Source organism: Pleurodeles waltl, chromosome 5 (assembly GCF_031143425.1).
Source record: "Pleurodeles waltl isolate 20211129_DDA chromosome 5, aPleWal1.hap1.20221129, whole genome shotgun sequence".
Taxonomy (NCBI): domain Eukaryota; kingdom Metazoa; phylum Chordata; class Amphibia; order Caudata; family Salamandridae; genus Pleurodeles; species Pleurodeles waltl.
In genome coordinates, this window is record NC_090444.1 from 50,563,625 (window position 1) to 50,587,870 (window position 24,246).

The window sequence follows — 24,246 nt, forward strand, 5'->3', positions numbered from 1 at the left end:
TGAACCTAGATTGACGTTATTATTAGCTGTACTTCCTGCTTTGTTTTGACAAGGAAAATGGGTCCGATGCAGCGGTCTCCTCGTCGCCAGAAATACTTGTAGTGATCAAGACTACAAGCGTAGGTAAAGTAAATATCTTTTAATCTGGAAATAGACCGCTGCGATGTCGCAGCTACCGCCTCAACCGTCCTCTTGACTCCGAGTGTCTCGAGCTCTCTCTAACACGAGCTCGAGACGTAGAACAGGAGTCACGAGGACGCGGCAATACTACAAACACATTCCAGTGTTCAGTCCTCTGCGAGCGCATCAGGCAACTACTGAACACATACGAGCCTCCATGTTTTCAGCCTGGTTTCTGCACAACTTTATCTTTTTATTTTCCACGTAGTGCGATCGCACTGGGTTTTACATAGCGCGATCACGCTCGGCAAGATGCATCCATTTCTTCTAACATCCTAATGCATTCTGGGAGTTGTAGGCCTTGTTCACTTAAGTCGATCAAACTGAACTAGCCATAAATATTTGTTAAAAGAAAACCCAGATTTGTAGCATTGTATACTTGGTGGTATGGCGTCATCGGGTAACATCAGTCATAATTTCATGTATAAAACTTCCGGGTTGTAAAACGCAATGAATCCATTTCTCTTAGTAAGAAGCACGTTTTCTTATAAAACTTAACACTGATACCACAGTAAACAGAAGTTATGCCACTTGGGACGTGAGTGAGAAAAGGTTTACAGCTCTCACTATTAACTAAATCGCTTCATGGCAGTGTGTGATCGATCTGCGCCTGTACTGTGCTTGAATTGTGGCTTCTGTGTGTGGGACGCAGATTTGCCGTACATATACAAGGAGCAACTGCATCTCTGTGCATCTCAATGAGTTCACTGCTGGTAACTTTTTCCAAGTCTACATGTACTTTACATGTGTGTTCGCAGTTCTTTTCAGCCTTTTGCCTGGACATTAATTTTCATTTTGTTTTGTGTAGCTGGGCCACTAAGGACTCCCCTCCTGGGTAGCCATGGACCTGGTAGTCACACAGACCCACTCAGGCACAACCACCATTTTCAGGTGTTACCTGAGCTCCACTTCCTTCCAGGCATTGTGCCCTAGATTATACCTTTTTTTGATGGTCCACATGCATGGCAGGGCTCACAGAAGCCTTCAGAAGCCCTGAGACTTCCTCATTGAAGGGAATCGGTTGTCTACTACTACAAACTGGTGAAGTGTTTTTGGAATCACTTGCTCTCAGGATACCAGACAGCACTTGACAGTAGTCATACTGGCTCCTGTGTCCCTCAGAACCTCTACCATCTACCCATTGATGGTAACCCAGTGCCTGTACTTAGAAGTATTGGAAGGCATGTGGGCGTTGGGCACCATCTCCTTGTCACCCAGGTATACCAGGGAACTTCACTGACTTCCACCACACTAACTGGGGTTGTCTCCTACCCAAGCACTATGCTAACTGACCCCAGGGTCTGCCCACCACTAAGGGGGCTGTGCCCTCTTGGGGAACTTCAGATCAACCTTGTTGTGCCCATACTCATAACATTCATAGCACTTGGGTACACATTTTTTTTCTTCTTCATATTTTATTGGTGTTTTTAACAAGAACATACATACACAAATGACTTCTTGGTGGTTCAGAGGCCAGGCTCCTCAGTTCGATTTTGTCCGTGCTCTTCTTCTTGATTGGACTCAATTGAAGATGTGGATGATTCCAACACTCTGGTGTCCGGTTCTTTTAAATAGTCTATCAGCTGTCCCACTTTCTTGCTGCCTCTGTTGGGCCACAGCCCCTTGCTGCTTCAAGATATAGGGCCCTGCCCTCTCCTTCCGCCCATCTTAATAGTGTATCACTCCATCTACTCAGGTGTTGTCCCCTTGATCCTTCCAGTGTAGTGTGATTTCCCTCATTACTAATACCATACCATAATTTGTGACTTTTTTGGTGTTGGGGCGGGGAAATTCTCCCAGTAAAGCCACTAGTGGAGCGACAGGCAGCCTCTGTTGTGTCACCTCCACAATGTTTTGGAACACTCCCTCCCAATATTGCTTGATTCTGGAGCACCCCCACAGCATATGTGTGAGGTCTGCTTCCTGTTCAGTGCAACGGGGACACCCACTATCCGCTGTTTCAAACATTGTGGCTAACTCCTTGGGTGTGAGGTAAGCCCTGTGGAATACATGGCAATCATTTAGCTTGAAGCGAGCATGTGTAGATACTTCTGCAGTCAGAAGGAAACTTAATTGTAAGAAAAACTTACTTTTGACCTCGGTCTGTGAACACAGAGCAAATGTGACATAAGAACAAGATTTAAAGGCCTCTTTTATTGCCTCTCCACATTTCAACTGAACAGAACACCTGTTCAGTGTCAACTCGCCAGAAGAGACAAGTAAGCATTAAAAATAGCTGGACCTGCTCAAATAAGACTGGCTAGTGCGAGCGGTCGAGTGGATCTTTCGAGCTCTGGATAGAGCACTTAAATTTAGAAAAGGGAAAACATTGCAAATTGAAAAACTAAGGAAAATTTTAAAAAGGGCTCACTCTGATGTCAAACTATGTAACTGGGTTTTTGGTAACCCAGATCACTGTATGGTACACAAGTCATGATCCACACCTCTGAAAACTAGTGTGAGAAATTGGATTGTTGGTTGACTGGGGTGTGAGCCTTGGTCAAGGAACAGCCATAATCGCTTGCAGGGTGTACCACAAAAGTTACTTAATTAACCTGTGCTTAACCCTGTGTAACTTGGCACCCAAAAACACTTTCTTGAATTGCTTACATGAATTTGCTGACATCATTAGAATTGAATACTTTTGATAAAGATCTTTATCCAAATAAATAAGTACATTAGGTGTACATTCAATTTGTTTTTATACTTTCTCTGTTCTGTCCTTTATGTTCTGTGTTACTGCTATGTCATGGATTCTCATACTCTATTGCAGCTTTGAGAAAATGCGGACTTCTCAAACTACATGTTTGTGTTTCATAGTTGAACGTACATTTGGAAAGTTCATGTACAGCAAAGTATGTAAACTAATATTTATGGATAAAAGGCTTTATGAATGACAACATAATGTTTATTTAAATATATTATACTATAACTAATGACCAATGGCTTCTGATTATCTACAATAAACAATATGACAGTGAAAGTAGGGGCTTCCTTGAAAACCTGTAGAATCAAGTGTTCAAGGATGAAGGCTCCAAGTGTGTGTGGAGGGTTGAGGGGGTGGGGAAATGTACAGTTTTCCCCTTATCTCACGCATTACATTGCTGTGTAGCCATGCTCTTATTCATCACTTCACCACACACTGAGATTTTTCACAGGGTCCATGCTAAGGTCCATTTTTCAAATGGTATAGAAAGGAATCTAGACTAGCAAAAATAACAGAATTTGAATATTGAGGGAGAAGGACTTGATGACGATAAAAAGTCTGGGGTGTTTCAGACATCAGAGGAAAGGCTTGGACATAACTGGAAGCGGACACTGCTGGATTTCATGGGAGGCACCAGTTGTAGGAACACTGCTATAAAATTGGAAGCATAGCCCCTGTTTGCACCAATGTAGACCATTGCCGTGCTCCTTGAAGCCACTACTATGTGTTTCCCTCGACCAGTATCCTCTTATTCTGATAATAATTCCCTAGATTAACTGACATATATGGAAAGGAATGGAACTGGCATAACATTAGACCAGACAAGAAAGCAGTGTTACTTCTGATCCATCCCTGCTGTGGTCACCTTCCCAACCTACAATGGATTAAACTGACAACATAAACTATGCCTTAACACACAAAATATCTAACAAATTCTGTGCAAACATGACAGCAGACAGAGGAACGCCCTGATGCCCTGAATGTAGGCAATCATTATCAGATAACCTACACTTCACTCTTTGGCCCCAATTACAAGTTTACAAAGCTGAGTTCCTGTGTGGAGTTCTGTGCTACACAATTATCAGCAGTCTGGTTTTCCCACATGTGGATTTTCTAGGTGTGGGAGCACTGGATTTGATTTTACCAGATAGGAACTCTAGCTGATAAAATTGCATTGGGGAAAGACTGCATTGCAGCTGGTATCAATTACTCATCCTTAGAGTGTGTCTTAAGGTTAAGGTCAGGGTGTACAGCTAGGGTTAATGTTAATGTTAGCATTCAACTTAGTGTCAAATATTGGATTGTGCCTATGGTTAGCATTAGCCTAAGGTTCAAGATTTGGGCTGAGCGATAGGCTTAGGATCGCGTAACAATGCTAGGGCTACATTTAAGGTTAGCATTAGGCTTGGAATCAGACATAGGATTGCTTGCATGGGTAGGGTTAGACTCTGTAGTCTGAGGATTAGGCCACAAAGCTTAGTTAAACTAAGAGTTGTAATTAGGCTTAGGATCAAAGCTAGGTGAGCAATGTCCTCAGGCCAGCTGCGCCAGTGTCCGCATGAGCAGCGTCTTCGGGGTTGCCCAGGCTGCGTTGTGAGCAAGGCGATGCCGAAGTGCGGGCCTCACAGGTCACAATACAAGCAGCTGCTCGGTGGCGGCGTCAGATGGCGGCGGCGGCGGTGAGACTAGGGTTGCGGTGTGGCTTTTCTTCTTGAACAGCACAGAACACACAGTTCCCAGTGTTTCTGGCAGATGAAACTGACGTCTTTGGTATCCTGAGACTTCCAACAGGAGGCAAGCTCTACTCCAAGCCCTTGGAGAACTCTCAAGCAGGATACACAGCAAAGTTCACCCTTTGCTCTCTTTGAAGGCAGAAGCAGCAACCAGAGGCCAACCCAGCAAAGCACACACAGCAAAGGGGCAGTACTCCTCCTCTAGCTATTCAACTTTTCTTCTTGGCATAGGTTCCTCTTTATCCAGATTCTAAAAGTCTGGGGTTTTGGGTCCACTACGTATACCCCTTTCTGCCTTTGATGTAGGCAAACTTCAAAGTAAAGTGTCTGTTGTTACCCAGGCCTGGCCCCCCAGACACACACCAAAGGGTTGGAGACTGCATTGTGTGAGGGCAGGCCCAGCCCTTTTAGGTGTAGGTGACCACTCCTCCCTCCACTCCAGCCCAGACGGCCCATCTGGATATGCAGGCTACACACCAGCTCCCTTTGTGTCACTGTCTAGAGGGGATTCAGAAACAGCCCAACTGTCAGTCTGACCCAGACAGGGAATACACATGCAGGCAGAGTCACAGAAGGGTTTAAGCAAGAAAATGCCTACTTTCTAAAAGTGGCAAATTCAGACAGACAATTTAAAAAACAACTTTACAAAAAGATGTGTTTTTAAATTGTGAGTTTAGAGACCCCAAACTCCACATATCCATCTGCACCCAAAGGGAAACTGCACTTAAAAGGTATTTTGAGGCAGCCCCCATGTTAACCTATGAGAGAGATAGGCCTTGCAACAGTGAAAACCAAATTTGGCAGTATTTCACTGTTAGGACATGTAAAACGCACTAATACATGTCCCACCTTTAACATACACTGCACCCTGCCCCTGCCCATGGGGCCTACTAGGGCCTACCTTAGGGACGCCTTAGTGGGTACCCTTGGCAGGTCGAATTGGCAGTTTGAAACTACATACACAGACACTGCAGTGGCAGGTCTGAGACATGTTCACAGGGCTACTCATGTGGGTGACACAAGAAGTGCTTCAGGCCCACTAGTAGCATTTGATTTACAGGCCCAAGACACCTCTAGTACACTCTACTAGGGACTTACCAGTAAGTCAAATATGCCAATCATGCATAAGCCAATCAACAGTACAATTTATTTAGGGAGCACTTGCACTTTAGCACTGATTAGCAGTGGTAAAGTGTGCGAACAACAAACCAGCAAAAACAGAGTCCAGTGTACCATAAAAACAAGAGGTCAGAAGGCAAAAAGACAGGGGAGACACACCAAAAGCTGCGAGGTCTGACACCGTTGTTTAAGTTTTAAAGTTTAGTAATGAAAAGTTACAATCCCACATTCTCTCACATTTGTTTCTTACTATTCACTATAGTCAAAATGGTTCTTCCCACTGATCCTGTCTGTTATATCATCATGCAAAATTGAGAAATTTGTTCTGTGCATTGAGACATAATGGGGCATAATTATCATGGTTTTGCATCAGCATTGTGTTAGGGTGACACAAAACCTAGAATGACAGTTACCAAGTTACGCATAGCCACCCTGCGTGGCTCTGCATTGCTTGGTAAATGTGAAGTTGTTGCCTTGGTTACTCTGCCCCAGTGATGTCTTCTATGGATGGCGCGTGCCTGTGCCCACGCATCCAGCCATAGATTTTGGTGCATTTGCAGATATATCATTAGTGGTAAACCTGATAATGTGTGGAAATGCTATGCTTCCCCGGGGAGGCAAAACAATGATAAATATACTAATTTCTCCTCATTTTTCCTCATTCTACACATGCTGCATTATGCAGCATACATAGAAAGAGGAAGAAGCCTAACAGGATTGTTTTAGAGCAGGAAGGTGTCACTTCTAGCACAAAAACATTCTTCCTACAATGCAGTCACCCTTGAACCATGGTGCAAAGGTGCCTGTGTTAGTGCTAGGCAGAGGTTTGGTGGTTGGGAGCACACTGCCTCACATCCCAACACATTTACCAAGATGCAAAGGGGCGAACTGTGCTGGGATGTGAGGCAGTGTGCTCCCAACCCCCATTCCTGTTCAAAAGGCTCCCTTGAGCCAGTGAGCTGACGAGCTTTGGAGATGCACCTGTGTGCCTGTGAGTGGTACTTGACCTGAGAGGATTTTGGCAGCATTTCCAGCAACCCCCAGATTAATTTTCTTTGTTCTCTACTCTCTACTGATGAAGGGCTAAATCCAGAAACACGTGTCTAGAGATATACAGCAATGTCTGCACCAAATTTGGTGAAAAACTACAGATAATTTTCAAGTAAGCGATAACTGTGAACTGCATTTACCAAGATGCAAAGGGGCAAAATGTGCTGGGATGTGAGGCAGTGTGCTCCCAACCCCCATTCCTGTCTAGGCAGAGGTTTGTTTGCCAGTGGAGGCAGAGAATAGGGATGCACCATCTCATGAAAATATGGTGCATTCCTGCACTCTCCCTTTCAAGCAGCGTAGCGAGGTGTCTTTTTGCACTGCATTGCTTTAATACTTGATAAATATGCACCATTGCGTTCTGCAAAATAAAAGGAATCTTACAAATAGAAGGAATAACTTTTTCAATTCTGCTTTTCTTTTTTTAGAGAAACCTGGTACCTGCCCTCATGCAGATATTACCTGCAGTGAAGTCTTCGATGAGCCCCAGTGCCAAAGTGACAGTGACTGTCCACCAACCAAGAGGTGCTGCAATAAGTGTGGAAATAAATGTTTAGATGCAGTACAAGGTACTTATACCATTTAACTTTCAGTGGGTAGAATTTATCATGGAATTCTGTTCATTGGCTGCCAAAATGTGATTTCTTCGCAAACAGGTATCAGTTAATTAATGCAGGGGTTAATGACAAAGTGCATCCAGAATGATTCTTAACCCAATAGTTGGGTTCATTAGTCCAGGTCTTTCTAGCACATTGAAAATCATGTGCCAGTAATTTGCCAGAGATCCTGCTCACATTGGGTGTGATCTAAACTAACTTAAACATTTTATTTCACACACTACCTAAATATGTTGCACTTCCAGATTGCCAACTTATCGTTGAAACATGAATAACTCACTCACTGGATTGTTCCAAGTATTTTGAAAGCTCGCAAATGTCCTAATTTTGAAAACTTCTGCTGGCCCGGAAAATTGCCGCCCAATCATAGGTTTATCTTTTTCACGGGGCAGTGCCTGACTGATGACTTCCTGTTCAGTTATGGCATCAAGTTGTGCATTTTTCGGGCTGTAGACAATGACTGCATTTATGATGAAAAAAGGAACTTGTTTGCTCACATCCTTCAGTTCTTCATTGGCGATCCACACAGCTGTTGCTGGGTATTCTCCAAATTTGATCCACCTGCGTGGTTTTCCCCTCTGATCTAAATGCTGTTCCATTTCAGCATGCAGTGTCTATCTGTCAAGATGCCATTCAACGTTTAAGGTGATCTGGGTAAGAGATGTGAGTATAGGCATGGGCATCTTTATCCCCTGGTCTACAGATAACCCAGCCTTTAGAGGTGTACAGATAGCCAACCTCTGTGGGACGTCTTTAGTGCTATCCAAGTCTAAGTGGCTATAGAGTTGCAGGAATTAAATCCAGTGAAGACAGTCTGCTGTTGGCTTCACCACATTCTTCATCTCTGATTTAAAATTCATTTAGACTTATGTGCTTTGCATTATAAGTATTTTCTTGTTTCTTTATACAGGAGTGTTCTGAAACCTTGCAGATATTTCAAAGATTGACCCCACACTTACATTTTTCAAAGGAGAAAGCCGTCAGAGCATAATCAGTGGTAGTATTTTCTTCATTACAGCCCCCTATAAAAGAGGTTCAACTGTAGACAAAAAAAATGGCCTCTTTTAGCACTCACAGTGCACTTTCCTATGAGTCTTATCAGGGTCATTGCTGGTATTTCACAGCTACATTTCTAAATTGGTCAGACATGCACTTTTCATATTTCTACATTGTGAATGATCACCCTCAGATTTTTGGCCTAATGTCATTGCACCCTTTATTTTGAATGGAACAGAGATGGTCACCCAGAGTGTGAGAAAGTAGGTTATTGGTTGATTAGGGGGTGCCACTTGTTTAAGCAACAGCCACAATCACTGTCAGGGTGAACCACAAAAGTTACTAAATTAACCTGTGCTTGACCCTTGGTAGCTTGGGACAGAAAGCAGCCAGGCTTAATTTAGAGGCAATGTGGAAAGTATGTATGCAACAAACAAACTGTAATAAAGTGAAAACACAAGAAAAATCCCACACAGTTTAGAGTAAATTTTAATAAATTACTTGATACCAAAATGACAACAGTATTGTTAGTAGTACCAGATTAATGAATAGTTTTTAGTGAAAACTAGTGCTTAAAAGATCAAATCGCCATTTAGTTGCACAGTGGTGCACGCTTGGATACAAGAAGTGGACTAGGCCTGGTTGGTGCTTACATTCGGACATAAGAAAAATTTTGGAGAAAATATTCTGAGAAGGTAAAATTCAGCTGGGCTTGGCTGCAGGCGGTGTCCTAGGCGGAGTGTCCTCATCAGTGAATCACTGAATGAAGTTGCAGTGAAAATTTCCACATTCAGACGTAGTCGCTTTTTTTGGAAGTTGAAAATCTCCAGCAGGACGAGGCAGGAGGCTGTAGCCAGACATTGTCTCAAGTGGCCAGATAGCCTTTGGTGATGGACCGCTGAACAGGATTTGCTGCAGAGAGGAAGAAATAGCAGGAGCTACTTCATTCAGGCTGACCAGCGATGCACCTAGGACAGATAGACCAGCAGGTTGGTCCTGGTCTTCCCTTGGTTCTCAGAGCAGTTTATGCTCCAAATCTTTCTTGATTCCAAGTTATGGATTTTAGCTATCTGGGCACCATTAGCACCACCATCAAGGGTCCGGACTGGAGAGGCACCAATTGGGAAGGGGTAGGACCCACTCAGTCTTGGCCCAGCTATGGTTTCAAGATGGTGAGAACCTGGTATGTCCCTGTGGCTCTGAACAGGAGGTCAGCTAACAGGCCCCTTGGTACGGTCACTCTGGTAGTCCTGAGTTCAAGTGATGAAGCAGGGATCAAGCAGCAGGGCAGGCCTCTGTTGTATTAAGGTAGCAAAGCAAACCTTCCAGGGGCAGCAAAACAATCTTGTGGAGTATACCACAGGCCACAGCAGCAGGCGGTCCACTGAGAGTGTTTCCACAGTTGCATAAAGTGAACTGAAGAGAGTGTCTGAGGGTCCCTTTTTATACCTGGTGCCCTCATTGAAGTAAAAGACATTTTCTAGGAGTGTTCCTTTGAAGTGCTTGGAATTTCCTGACTCCCCTGCCCTGACTCCAAGCTGGCTGCAAGGACAATGCATGGTGACACGTCCTTTATGTGAAGGCAGGACACAGCCTATTCAGCTGCAAATGAGGCTGTGCCCAACTCTGCCCTCCAATTCTACTTGCAGGTGGTCCATTTAGGCACACCTAATACCTTGTTTGTGTGAAGGAGAGGAATTAACAAAAGTCCAACTGCAGCTACACCCAGGACCTCGGACAGGCTGTAGGCACCAAATAGCAAGAACAAGAAAATGCCAACTATCCAAATGTGCCATTTTCAAAATTGTGATTTAAATCCTACCTTACCATTAAATATGATTTTTTATTATAATTTCATAGATAACAAAATGTGAAATGTTAACCTATTCCCAATCAAACATTAACACTTATTAAATGCAATAAGGCAACACAGTGTTGTCCTATGGGAAAGGTAGGCTTCACAGTAGTGAAAAACAAATGTAGGGATTTTACATTACCAGTCCATGTAAAACTTAAAAGTACATGACCCACCTTTTAATTGCATTGCACCCTGCCTTATTCAGGGCCTTCCTTGGGCGTTACTTTCATGCAATAAAGGGAGTGTAAGGCCTCGCATTGTGAAGTCGAATTGGCAGTTGAACACTAAATTCAGGCTGCAGTGGTACGACTGGTATATGTTTTTAGGGGCTATTTATGTGGGTGGCACAATAAGTGCAGCTGGCCAACCAGTAGCATTTAATTTACAGGCCCTGGGTATATGGTGTATTCACTCTACAAGAGACTTGATGAGCAAATGTTTTAGGGAGTGAGCACAAGCACTGTAGCATTGGTTAGCAGTGGTGAAGTGCACAGAGTTCTAAGACCAACAAACACAAATTTCAGGAAGAAGTGGAGGGTAAAGGCAACATATTTGGGGGTGACCCTGCAAGAGGGTGCGGTCCAACACACAGTCTCCTCTTGCCCCTTCAAAACTTATCCTTCATTCTGTAGAGTAGAAAAGTTTCATTTTCTATGTGGTCACCTCAGTTTTATTCACTTTTTTCTAGACTCTATTGTTTCTGGTCTTATGTCTTTTGTGGCTGTGATTAGGTCCTAGTGTAAGAACTTTGATCAGCATGACCCCCTTGGTGTATCTGAGTACTGTTACATCGGGGTGAGTGTAAACTTGCACCTAGATCCGAATCACCCACAAAGTGATTGTTTTCTATGACGCTTTACTTTTTCATCAATGCTTTTTGCTTTAAATCCTTAAAAAGACATATCTCCAGTTCCATTTACCCAATATTAACCTTTTTAATGGCTTTCTGTGCATTATTTCTTTTTTTCTTATCTTTATTGTGCTGTTTTCATGACTTTAAAAGGGATTGTTCCTAGTGATTGAACTTCACATGCATTTCTTTGGAGACATTTCTTATGCTTTGTGCCATAGCTATTTGGGGTTGAGCAGAATTCACTGAGACCTACCCAGGGTGTATTTATTAAGTTGTTAAAGGTCCCTGCTTTCGATATTAATAACTAACTTTAAAAAAGGCAGCGTGATAGATTTTTGTTGCACCCATATGTATTCACATTACTTTCATTTTTGATTAAACTTAACTGCTTGAACTTCGCTCTGCTGCATACCACTCAACGCACTGTTTGAATTTTGTTCCTGGCAGAGAATATCCAACTCAGAGGTGGTTACAGAATAATCAGGAATTTGGCTACAATGTAACTTTGTATCTCACCCAAATATTGTGCTAAATTCCCTCATCAAGCCGTTGTAACAGCTGCCCCACGACTCTGAAACATCTTACACATTAAGAATTGAGCACTTCAGTCTATGATTCCTTTTTACTTATTGTTAGATTATTTTTTTATACTCAATTTTTCCTTGATAGATAATTCATGTTCTTCTTTTTCCAGACAGTGTTTCTTGATTCAATTTTTCTAGTACCGTATACGCAGTGTTGTTTTTAATTTACATGCCGAAAAGCCAAAACTGTAGGACTTTAAAAATTTTAATATTAAAATAAAAAAAAACTTTTAGTTGTTTGGAATTAGATGAAATTCAGAACAGTATCTGTCAGGGATGAACAATGCCACATATTTGTAAAGATAAGGATAAGACTATGTGATTACTACCACACGTATACATTCTACTTAATAAATGATTCATTTGCATGTGTTGATTAACAGGTTGCTAGTGTTCATGTCTGTGACCTCAGGTCATACATAGATCGCCCCAGTGAATGCATTAGATGAACGAGCTACCACACCACCCTTGTCACCTGCTGCTAGCCTAATCCAAATGTGCTCATCTGCCATTTTGCAATGACCAGCTATGTCTACTTAAGTGCATGACTGATCAGACCTATTTGTGCAATGGCTCTAAATAGGGATTTGACTCATTACTTTTTAGTAGTGTCCATATATATGAATTTCCTCTCATATTGATGCTGGTGAAGAGGGTTAGTTGCCCTGAGTAGATCTTCTTTAGCCCTCAGACGCTTAAAGATCGCGGGTAGACAAGCCAGCAGGGGAAACTGACAGGTCTCATAGGATAAAGTACAGGCATGGGTCAACACCGACACTGCTATGGTCCTGCCGGATTGCGGATTAATTTGTCAATGAGGGGTCCCACAAGTAGTTCTGAAAGTACAAAGTGTATATCAGGTATGTAAATAAAATTTCTATGAAACACTAGATCATAGTCTTAAAAATATATCAAATGGTTATGGTGATGTGTAAGACATTTGGTGATGCCTGCTTAGGGTTTGCTGTCTGTATTGCATCACTCACTCGTGGGCCCCTTTGAAGGCATACTTGTGAATCCTAGTGGTTGTTGTTGACATTCACAAGATTACATTTCTCAGTTTATTTTAAAGGCCAGTGGTGGTAGTAAGGAGCCTCCGGTCCACCACACGTGCATTTTACTGAAGAACACATCTGCATTCGCATGGGACTGGCCTTTCAGCTGCTGCCCGAGAGGGAGGATCAGATGAACCTCAGTGGTTTTCTTTACATCCCTGCAAATGTTTGAAAGAGGTGAAGCATGATCGAATGAGTCATTGTTTAGTCAAACCTGGATGGGCTGAGCTGGATCACAAAGTTAAGTTGGCCAGAACTGAGTGCCATCATGAGATCTCATCGTCGGTCAATATGGCCTCAAGGTTATTGAATTAATTATGGCTGACAGCTATAAAGGACATTGTAATGGGTTCCATGAAGATTTGAGTTTGTTATGCTGCCTTACCCTCTTAAATTTGAAGTCAAAAATAGGTTGATAGTTTGACAGTTCCTTGGAGTCTGGCAGTCATTTAACCAGCAGGGGCTAATCACTGTGTATTTCGTCCACTGCAGACCATGTCCTCTTGATGGGATTTGTTCAGTTATTCCTCGATGCTGTTTCAAGAGTGCTGAGGCAATCCAGTTAGGCATCGCTCCGCACGTAGGTTGGGTGTTATGGTTTTGCGCACCCTCTGTCAGACCTGGTAGATTGTCTTAGGAGGACAGTGAGTCATGGAGGTGTAGATAATGGAGGAAAGAGAATTTTGGCAAATTAGATTTTGTTTAGTAATTTCCATACTTTGATGTTCCTAATATACTGTAGTCTGAATTGTTTACATGTTTCTCTTGTTGCCACCTTAATAAATGTGACCTAGTTAATGTTGAGACCTTGTGCATAAATCTGTGGTCGCCCATGCAGACAATTTTGGATTAAGATTTATTAGGTGGAACATTGGTAATCTTCCAACTTTGCTCCCGGTTATTTGCAGGTGTTGTCACAATTCCCATAAAACTGCCCACACAGACACTGTAGTGGCAGGTCTGAGCCATGTTTACAAGACTACTCATGTGGGGGGCACAACCAGTGCTGCAGGCCCACTAGTAGCATTTGATTTGCAGGTCCCAGGCACCTCTAGTGCACTTTACCAAGGACTTACTAGTGCAATAGATATGCCAATCATAAGTAAACCAATCAACAATACAATTTACACAGAGAGCATATACACTTTAACACTCGTTAGCAGAGGTAAAGTGCCTAGAGTCCTAAAGACAACAAAAACTGGTCAGGAAAATTCGGAGGAAGGAGACAAAAATTGTGAGGGTGATCCTGCAGAAAGGACCAGGTCCAACAGTATCATTTTGTTGTAGCACACAATGCACACACACTAGGATTTGCAGAAATCTTGTCTAATGTTAATTATTGGTTCAGGGTTCTCTCTGCAAATGATTACAAATGTTCCAGGATGCACAATGGCTGCTGTAGTCTAAGACCTTTATCACCATCTGTGCCAGTGGTAAATGGTACAGTGGTCTATATTTAAATAGACACTACTAGAGGAGCTGACCATGGCTGCCCTTGTGCAGCAGATCTCATCAAATCGCAGGATCTAATTTTGACTTGGGAGATTTTCAAAAATTACATTTTTTTCATCATTCTACATAGGGCTAGTTTGAGAATTTTTATTGTTATGTTCTATGTTCATTGTAGAGCTTTTGGACCCAAATGTCCCTTAAATGTGATTTGGAATAGATGTATAGTACGGTGACAGTTTGCTGGAAATACATGACTTATTGGTTGTTCGATGGAGTTGTTGATTAGAAATATTTTGTAAATAGCTGTTTTTAAATTGCACTGTTAAATACTGTATGTGTTGGTATTTTATTTGCCACATTATCTTGATACATGTATCTCTGTTTACTTTTTATGTTCCAGATCACACCGGGTTCTGCCCCACGTCGCCTTTCTTAATGTTGTTTGTGTGTGTTCCCAATATAACAAAATCCTCCTGCAGTGGAGACTCACAATGCCAGGCTACTGAGAAGTGCTGCAGTTTTAATTGCAAAACACAATGTACAGAAGCTTCCAAAGGTGATGTACCCTTGAAATTGTTTCAGTCAAGACTGATGCCTACTGCTTTTTTACAGTGTATGGTGGTTTCCAAAGGTAATGTACCCTTGAGACTGATGCCTACTGATTTTTTACAGTGTATGGTGGTTTCCAAAGGTGATGTACCCTTGATATTGCAAGGTCAAGACTGATGTTTATTGCTTCTTTTAACAATGTACAGAAGCCTTCAAAGCTGATGGACCCTTGACAGCGACAAGCCAAGATTGGCGTTTGCTGAATTTCTTGAAGTTAAAGCCTGTTTTTATAAAAAGGGTCAATGCAGCCTTGATAGGTTCACACAAAATATTTCAGGAAAAGGAGCAGTGGTTCAAAAAGGATGAGATGGTGAGGAGGGTAAAACAATTACGTTTTGCATTTACTGAGTAGTGTTCAAAGCACAGACTACACTAGATCCTATACTAGAACAGTAGATGATCTTTTGTAGTAAGGAAAATGTAAAGCCATCCATAATACTTCCTATGGATTAAATGAACCATCGCCTCTCATCAGTACATACATGGCTGGCATCAGCACTTTGAAGCATTGCTACCATCTTTGTAGTCAGGGAGCAGGCTTTCTCAAACTAAATCCGATCAAAACTAAGTCTATCCTCTTAAACGTGGTAGCGAGCTCCAGTTAAAAAACAGTGACTGGCTCAACAACATGCAAGTCAAATGGTTTCACACTTCCTTGGGCTTCTACATCCAGCAAACATGGTCCTACCTTGAGAAGAATCAAATACTTCCTCCCATCTCACACCTTCTGCAACATCTCATTGGGTCCCAAAGTGATGGATGCAAAGCACTGCTCATGAGTTCCCAACCTCCACTCTCACCCTTGAATGATACATTTCTTGCAGCTGCCTTCCTCCTCACTGACAGATATGAGTTCAACCACATCATCCCCACCCTCCAGAATCTTAACTGGCTCCCTCTCCTGTTTATTCCTTCATCTGATATGCCATTATGGCAGTGGTTCTCAAACTTTTTTGACCCGCGGCTCCCTTAGCCTACTGGCAGTGGTCGCTGTTCCCTGTTATGTTACTTATTTTGGTAGGTGGGTCAGGATTACAGTCGTAGATGTAATGCTATCCTATCCACTGTAGAGCGTCTTGCAATGTCAACGACTGATTGGAAATATAGGGGGTTATCGAAGTGAAGTCTTACTGCATTGTGATGTAGTGCTCTTTTTTTTAAAGATGTGCGACTTTAGGTTGTGAGGCACTGATAAATTTAGGAATGTTGTTTCAGATCCTGGGTTCACTGATAGAAATCTCCTGTCTAGTTTTGTTTTTTTTGCACTTTATTGCCTCCAGTCTGATGGTAATATATTGGGCCTCCAAACTACGTAGCAGAGCACTGTGCAAAGTCAGTATAAAGATTTCCCAAAAAGTACACAATTTTATGTTGCAAGCAAATTCCTTCTTCGGGTAGGCATATTCAAATCCCTACAAAATGGTATGTTCACTCCAAAATAGTTTGGGCCAAGCCCCAGAAGAAATGTGTGTGAGTCACTACCAGGGTTGCTGACCTACCTGAAGGGCTGTAGGGGGACAGAGGTAGGGTAAACAACAAACTCTTTACTTTCTCTACACACTACCATTCATTTTATTCCCACGCCCAGTTACTGAACAATAAAATGTTTACACTTGCATGTCAGGAGACACTGTATATGTAGAGGGTTTTCAGTTTCTTGGCTGGCATAGTTGTGACTGGAGTCTTGTTCTTTTATGGAGGTTAAACATCCTTATAAGTAAGAAAAGGTGAACCCTGAATAGACAATAACACAAGGACTAATTCTGCCTTGCTTTCTTATTGTCTTAGTTCAAATAAAAATGAAAATGTCAATTTGTTTGAGAGAATCGCTCTCACAATCAATCGTTCAGGTGTTAAAGAAAAGGTTTTATGAGGTTATGAATGGGACAATAGACGTGTACATCTGATATCGTTTACAGTACATTTCTTTTGTATTCATCTTTTGCAGTTTGTCAAGCCCAAAATAAGCTGATTACGGCAAATAAATACTTCATTGGTAATTATTGGTGCAAGGACAGGAAATGAGAGATCATCCTCAACGGAAGAGAGCCAAAGTGAACGAGGGGAAAAAAAAGGGAAACATTTTTAAAAGCTACATTCGTCCCGTGAAAGTATCCAGTAAAAGACCAGGCACGGCTAGCCCAGGCCAGAAAGTGATGACACTGGCTTTATGCGGCTGGCAGTCAGTTCATTGATTGCCTTATAGGAGGAGAAAGGCAGCGCAAGCCTCTGAGCACCTTTCAAGAGGGCTGTCTAAGCCCTGCGCCCAGCTTCCATCCCCACATTTCTCACACATCCAAAGCTGCAGCGGTTGAGGCTTCCATCTCTCTCTGCTGAAATGCAGGTCAGAGCAGGAACCGCTGCTGCAGGCTGGAGGGAAGAGTAACATTCACTTCGGCACTCTTCAAGAATAATGCACTGCTGCCATCTAGTGGAAAACGTTAGCAGTTTTATGCTTATACTGAAAACCTCAAATTTCTGTCTAGATGTTAACCCGCGATTATTTCTTCAATTCGAAATTAAAAACCCTTGGTGCATGGCGCCCCTGGCTCCTTTTGAGGTGCACTGGGGCGCCACGGCGCACAGATTGGGAACCACTGCACTATGGTATACCACGTATGAAGTTATTCCGTCAATAGGTTTAATATTTGTTTTATTTGACTAGTTTGTTTGGGGGCAGTTGTTTGTTGCAGTAGTCCCTCGCTCACTGATTATGAAGTTGATATCCAATCTGCATTATTCACGAACATATCAATATGAGTAAACCAAAATACTTGGAACACAAACTCTATTTCTGTGGCCACAGTCACTCCATAGGCACAACAAACCTGACCCAACTGGAGAGCTAAAGAGAATACACAAAATGAGAAGCTCTTCACCTGCTTTGCCCCAAACTTCTAGAAAAAAACAGCTTAGACTTTCACCCATTCTCTCACACCCTCTTATTCTTGCAGGACCTCCATATACCTGCCTGCCTAGGGAACAACACACTTGTGAAATATGCCTCACTTGTTTGAAGTTGTCCATCCACCTTTAATTGGGTGGGCAGTAACAGAGTCTGGATTTGAGAGGTGGGGGTGAGATCCAACAGTGAGTGACTGTACCAACCAGCATAGGGATGTCTGGATGTCCAAGGGACCCATCATTCCCCTTTCAGGAAGAGACCGCAGGGGCTTACCAAATGTGCAGTTTTTAAAAAGTCTAAACCAGCCTTCTTTCCTTCAAGTTCAGACTTTATTGCTTCTTCTCCACTCTGTGCCTTCCTTCGTCTCACTCTCTGTCATCTCCCAACATTCTATCATGCACTTCAGATCTTAACCCCCTTCCGATCATTCCATCCTTATTCTCCCATTGGGGGGGGGGGCAGAATACACCATTATGAACTAAGCTCTAACTGTACATTAATACGTACCTCCGTGAAACTACTTACATATAGACTTATTAAATTATAACATTGAACTAAAACATAACAGCAGTACTTCAATGTAGCACACAATCAGTGCTCCCTTTGACAGCTTCTTTAAATCTGCACCCACATGTGCTATTCAGCATGTTTGCAGAGGCAAAGTGTTGCCTCATTTGACTCATTTGTACATTGCTCTGCTGCCTTTTGGCTCAGTCTGTGCTATACAAATACCACTTACATACATACGATAACGTAAAGGAAGAAAGTCCCCCTAGATATTATAGAACCTTCAGTAATACCTAAATGCTCCAGGGCCACCGAAAGTAGGCATAAATACCTGTTGTGTCACCAAGGCAATTAATACTCTATTTTCGCCAATTTTTTGTCATTTTTTTTACACAAATTCTGCGCAAAACTAACTCCATATATATATTTTGACACTAGACACGTCTAGTGGTCAGAATATTGGAGTTTGCAGCATTTTTTAAATGCGTGCACCTACCTTGCGTCAATGAGATGCAAGGTAGGGGTTCCCGTCTAAAAAATGGTGCTAACCCAATAGCCCATATTTATCCCACATTCTAAAATGATGTACAGGTGGGAGGAGGGGGAACACCTTGGAATGGGTCCACAGGTGCCCTCCTCAAGCCCATGGAACAGTCCACCCACCCACATCAGAGGGACACCACAGGAGGGGGGACCCCCATCCCAGGCAAGTAGGGTAAGTATAGGTAAGTATTTTTTTTTTAATTAAAGTACCATCGGGGGCCCAACTTTGGGCCCCCTGCACAACACACGGGGTGCAATGGTCATGCCCAGGGGGCATTGGTCCCCTGTGCTGGCCATTGGGGTGTGGGCATGACTTCTGTCTTTTCTAAAACAAGAGTCATGTGGTATGGATGGTTTTGTGTCAGAAAATGACGCTAGGCTGGTTAGAGGCATTTTTCTTGCCTCTAACCAGCCTAACGTCATTTTTTGGTGCAAAAACCCTTCTCCTATACCACCCTCTGTGGAGGCTTGCAGCATTCTATAAATATGGCCCCTGGCCAGCACTCTGGAATGATGCAAGCCGCGTTATACTTTTTGACGCTAGACTGTCTTTGCACAGTTTTGCGTCAAAAAGTATAAATAGGGGCCTTAGTGTAATACAGCCTGTCGCAAAGTGCCTGTTCCTCTGTACATGTCAGGTAAGTCACAGAAAAAAGGACATTGTACCAAGCCTGGTCTTTGCCTTTAAGGTTAAAGAGAGGTTAGCACATTCTAATTCCTTATAAACATCTTTTCACATTGGTGCAAACAGTCTCATTGCAAAGTCCACATTTTTCACAACAGCGAGCTACAAGGATCAGTATTTGCCTTGCTTTAGAGTAATTAATTTCTAATAAATAAAATGACACCAAAAAAAATTTAATCCGATTAGTAGAACCGGAGTTATGAATTTTGAAAGTTTTTATTGAAAAATAGTATCTAAAAGATTAATGGGGTCATTACAAGTTTGGCAGTCCCAACACAGGACCGCCAAACTTGCAGTGAGGACACGAACACCATTGCAGAGGAGTCCCCCACCGCCCCATTACGTTGTTCCCGTCGATCTTATCGGCTGGAACATTGCTCTAGAGTATTCCCGCCGGTCAGTCCGGCGGGAACAGTGTTACAAGATAGCTCTCGGCTCCCTTAAAGGAGGCGAGTGCTATCTCATAGCACAGAGGGAGCTAACCAGCACCCTCACAATGCATACTGTCTGCATTCTGCCGGTGCTGGCCAGGGAGGCCCCTGCACTGCCCACAATATGGTCGTGGGCAGTGCACGGGCCCTACTGTGGCCCCGTGTACTACCTGTAGCCAGCCTTTTCATGGTGGGCTTCCTGGCTTGAAAAGGCTAGCAGAAAGGGAGCTGTAATCAGCATGGCAGCACAGAGTTCGGTGCCGCCATGGCTGATTACAAGCCAGACGACCGTCATGCCGTCGGGGACCATGTTTACGGCAGAGATGGTGGTTCCTTGGCGGTCCGACCGCTAAAGTAATAATTTGGCAGTTGGGCCGCCACCATGAAGACCACAAGACTCGTAATGAGGCCCAAAAGCTCCAACCACGGGTATCTCATTGTGCAAGACCAGGGCAAAGTCAAATGTTAAGGCTAACCATGATAGAGCATGGGTTGGATACCAGAGGTGGAGGAGTGCCACCAACTATTCTTCCAAGGGTTCAGGACTTGGGGACATTACTTGAGTAGTTATGACCTACTCCAGTAGAGGTAAGTAGTAGCGTTCAAGGCTTGTTATATCTTTGTACCTCAAATGGGAGGCCAGCCAACTAGTCCTTAGAGTTTTAAGGAGTAGGTCCAGCCCTCCTTCTTCAGGCAGTAGGGAAGTAATGAAGTCCTTCCTGCAGCAGGGCAGAATGGCAGTCCTGTGTTTGGATCTTCCACAGGTACAGGAGTGTACTGAGAGTGGTTCTAAGGGGTCAGCCTTTGTGATGGGGGACATTTTGTCCTACCTCTCCCTCTTGTTCTGAAAAGTTTTTTATTTTCCATGTCAAGGTTCCAAACTGTCTGGGGTGACAAAAAGCTGGTGTCATGGTCCTTTGTATGTGCTGGAGACAAGCCATTTGCAGTGTGGGGCAGGGTACAGCCTTGTGTGTCTGTCTGGGAGGAATACACAAACTCCAACAGCAGAGCCATTCACAGTCATGTGACACTGGACAAGAAAGTACCAACTTTGTAAAAGTGTCATTTTCAGATTTGTGACTCAAAATGTGACTTTACTGTTAAAGAGGATTTTAAATTACAATTCAGTTGTGTCCAAACAGCACATCCCAATTTGCTTTCCATCCAAAGTTAACACTTATTAAATGTAATAGGGTAACTCCGTTTTAGTCAAGGGGAGACCATAGTGAAAAACAAATGTAGGAGTTTTCCACTACCAGGACAGGTAAAACGTAGGTCATTTTTAGATACCGTGAATGCTGTTCTAGGAACTGTTAGGGCCTATCTCAGGGGGAGACCTATAAGAATAAAAAAAAAAAAAAAAGATTAAGGCTTGGCAAACAGTTTTTTTGCCAGAACAAATTGTCAGTTTTAAAACTGCATTACATGCTGCAGTCGCAGGCCTAGGGCATATTTTAAAGAGCTACAGAAGTTGGTGGCACAATGAATGCCAGACACCCCCTACTACCATTTAATATACTTGCCCTGTGTACTTATAGTACCATATACTAGGTAGCTACAAATAAAAGGTGCCAATCAAGGGTCAGCACATTTGACCATGCTTTAGGGAGACACTATAAGCACGTTAGCACTGGTTTGCAGTGGTAAAGTAGACAGAGCCCTAAGACCATCAGAAATGAATTCAGCAGAAGATAGGAGAGGTGAATGCAGAAGGTTTGGTGGACTACCACCCAAGGATTTGAAGACCTTCTGGGACGCTGCATCTGTCATGAATACTAGTTTGAAACTTGCGCTCAACTTCAGTGTTCAAACCCTCTTCAGATCCACTCCAGATTCCGTTACAAGGTTTATCTATCAACCACTAATGCATTATGGTACCTATATGCTTTACCTTGCGATGAGGGCCAGAGAGGAGACTTTTTGGAAAATCATGTAATACTTGGAACTCTGTCTTGCCTCTTCTAGTATGCATGTGCTGCCTTGCACAAATTCTGGTCATAATACAAAACTAGATCCGATCCATGTTCCAATCTGGATTTTCTTTCTGCCCACTGGTTGCTTCCTGGAACCTCTGTGGAACTGCAGCAGGTGGCTGCCGCGGAGAAAGCATTTGAGCGTTGCTCCATAACGTGGCATAGTTGGGGGTGCTGTGCTTCCTGAAGAATACTTATGCACTCGGATGGTAAGTTACGGTCTCCAAATTCTACCACTTCAGCAGCTACATTACTAGACTGAAAGACTGGGCGGGGACGGCAAGTTTGGCTGTTTCTCACTGTTAACAAGTTTGGGCAAACCCCGACCTTGGAATGTGGATATCAAGCTTCCTGTGTTACGTGTAACCAGATCTCTGGCGAACAGACAAGACGAGAGAGGAGGAGAGAGGAGTTCGACACACGACGCTGGTCGACGCTGGTGCCGGGTGGCTCGCGTCGCGGCTGCTCACCACGAGTGCGAGGTGCGCGTCCGGCACACGGTTTGCTGCCGCCGCCGCTAGCCGGTGTCTGCCGCTGCTAGCAGGGGGAAAAACAGCCGCGGAAAACAGCTCGGGAAGCCGGAAAAAGCCGGGTGAGCTGCTTCTGTGGCGGGCGCAGTCGGGGGCTGCTGCTCCGCTCCGAGGTGCATGGTCCGGGGGCTGTAGCTGCTGGCTCGGGGAGCAGTTTCCGTGAGCTTCCGTGAGCAGGCAGGCGTGACCAGGACTGCTGCCTGTTTCTTCACCAGCGCCTCTGGAGGCCCTCAGTTGCGCCGGTTCGCTGTAACGGTGCGGACTACGGCGTGGTCTGGGCACAAGGAAAAGCCAGAAGCCAGAAGTCAGAAAGAGCACCAGAGGAGTACCGGAGTCCCAGAGTCCCTGAGTCCCAGAGCACCAGAGCACCAGAGCACCAGAGGAGCACTAGAGGGGCACCAGAGGGGCACCAGAGGAGAGTTTGGGGTTGCCGCCCTACCCTGCTACCATATGGACTAGGTGAGCCAAGGAGGTGAGCCAAGGAGGAGAGCCAAGGAGAGTATCCGTTGTTTTCAGCCACCGTAGCCACCACAGCGGCACCTAGCCATATTTAGTTTCTCTGACCTGACCTGACCTAAGGAAAATTACCTGACCTAAGTGACTTAAGCGACCTAAGTGACCTAAGTGGCTCCTGTGGCCAGTGTCGTGGCCGTGAGTGGATCGAGAGTGGGCCACATAAAGTAGCGCATAAAGTAATGCAGTGCATAAGCAACGCATAAGTAGCGCAAGTAGGCGTAAGTAGACGCCTTTACAACAGAGACAGAGAGGATCAGAAGGGGCCAGATAGAGAGAACCAGAGAACCAGAGGAGGCCATTAATTGACATATTAAACTGCGCTAGAGGGATAGATATCATTCGAACATCACGCTTTTTGTACGGTATACTGTGCATACTGTGCGTCACCACACAGCAAAGCAAGCGAAGTCAAGCTCTACATTCTAGAGAAACGTCCTACAGATCCCGGAAATTGTTGAAGTTGCTGATCCATTCAAACAGTAAGACTTCAAAAATGGTTGGAACAAGAGGGAAAACAAAGAAAGCCAGAGAGGCCAACGAGGCACTCAGTTATCCAGTAAAATCCCAAAGACCAGAGCAGGAACCCAACAGCTTACAAGATCTGGGGCAAGACCTGGGCCCTAGAGCCACTAAATTATCCCAGGGGGAATTTATAACCCAAGGAGTGGTCACAGCAGAGGCCGCAGCAGCAGAGGACGCCCATAATGGGATTCCCAATGATGAAAGCAAACCAGGAGGGACACCCGAAACGGCACCAGGGTCTATGCTGTCTATACGTCTAGTCCATACCGACTCTGATGATATGGGGCATGTATCACTGAATGCAGGTGAAACGGTGGGGGGCCTTGTTAGTCCTCTGCATAGGAAACAGCAGTATATACCGGCGCACCTGGGCTCAGGTGGGGCCAGGGGAGCAAGGGAAATTAAATCAAAGATAAATACTATTACCAACTATTACAACCATATAAATCTAAATTCTGATTGGCTGCAGAAGCAAACCTTTAAAGCTTGCGACCTCCCATCACAGCCATCAGGGGAAAAAGGTGACAATAATGTGGAGGGCGAGCTGGAGCTCTTAGAGACTGGGCATCAGGATTCCTGTTCATCCCAGCAGCGATCTGCCCGCTCATCACGACTACCCTGTGGAACGAACAACTCTTTTGTGGGTAGCAAAGTGGGGTCAATTAGTTCCCCAGAAAGGGGCAGTTTCTCGGAAGAACAAAGACAAAGAAAAAGAAAAAGTAATGAATCACCTCATCCGGAAGCCCAAATGGGACCACTACATTCTGGGAGCTCTCCACTGATATTCCCTTTACTTCATCTAAAACTAGAACCTACAGTCC

The 24,246-nt window shown here is 43.9% G+C and overlaps 1 protein-coding gene across 2 annotated transcripts in view; it reads left to right on the forward strand.

Annotated features, from left to right (window-relative positions):
- Window positions 1–24,246, forward strand: part of LOC138295325 (antileukoproteinase-like) — a 67,212-nt gene that overhangs the window by 22,356 nt on the left and 20,610 nt on the right. For both annotated transcript variants that reach the window (XM_069233549.1, XM_069233550.1), the window contains 2 exons: window positions 7,218–7,358; window positions 14,605–14,760. In XM_069233549.1, the coding sequence (XP_069089650.1) occupies window positions 7,218–7,358; window positions 14,605–14,760 (297 nt within the window). The remainder of the gene's footprint in view (window positions 1–7,217; window positions 7,359–14,604; window positions 14,761–24,246) is intronic.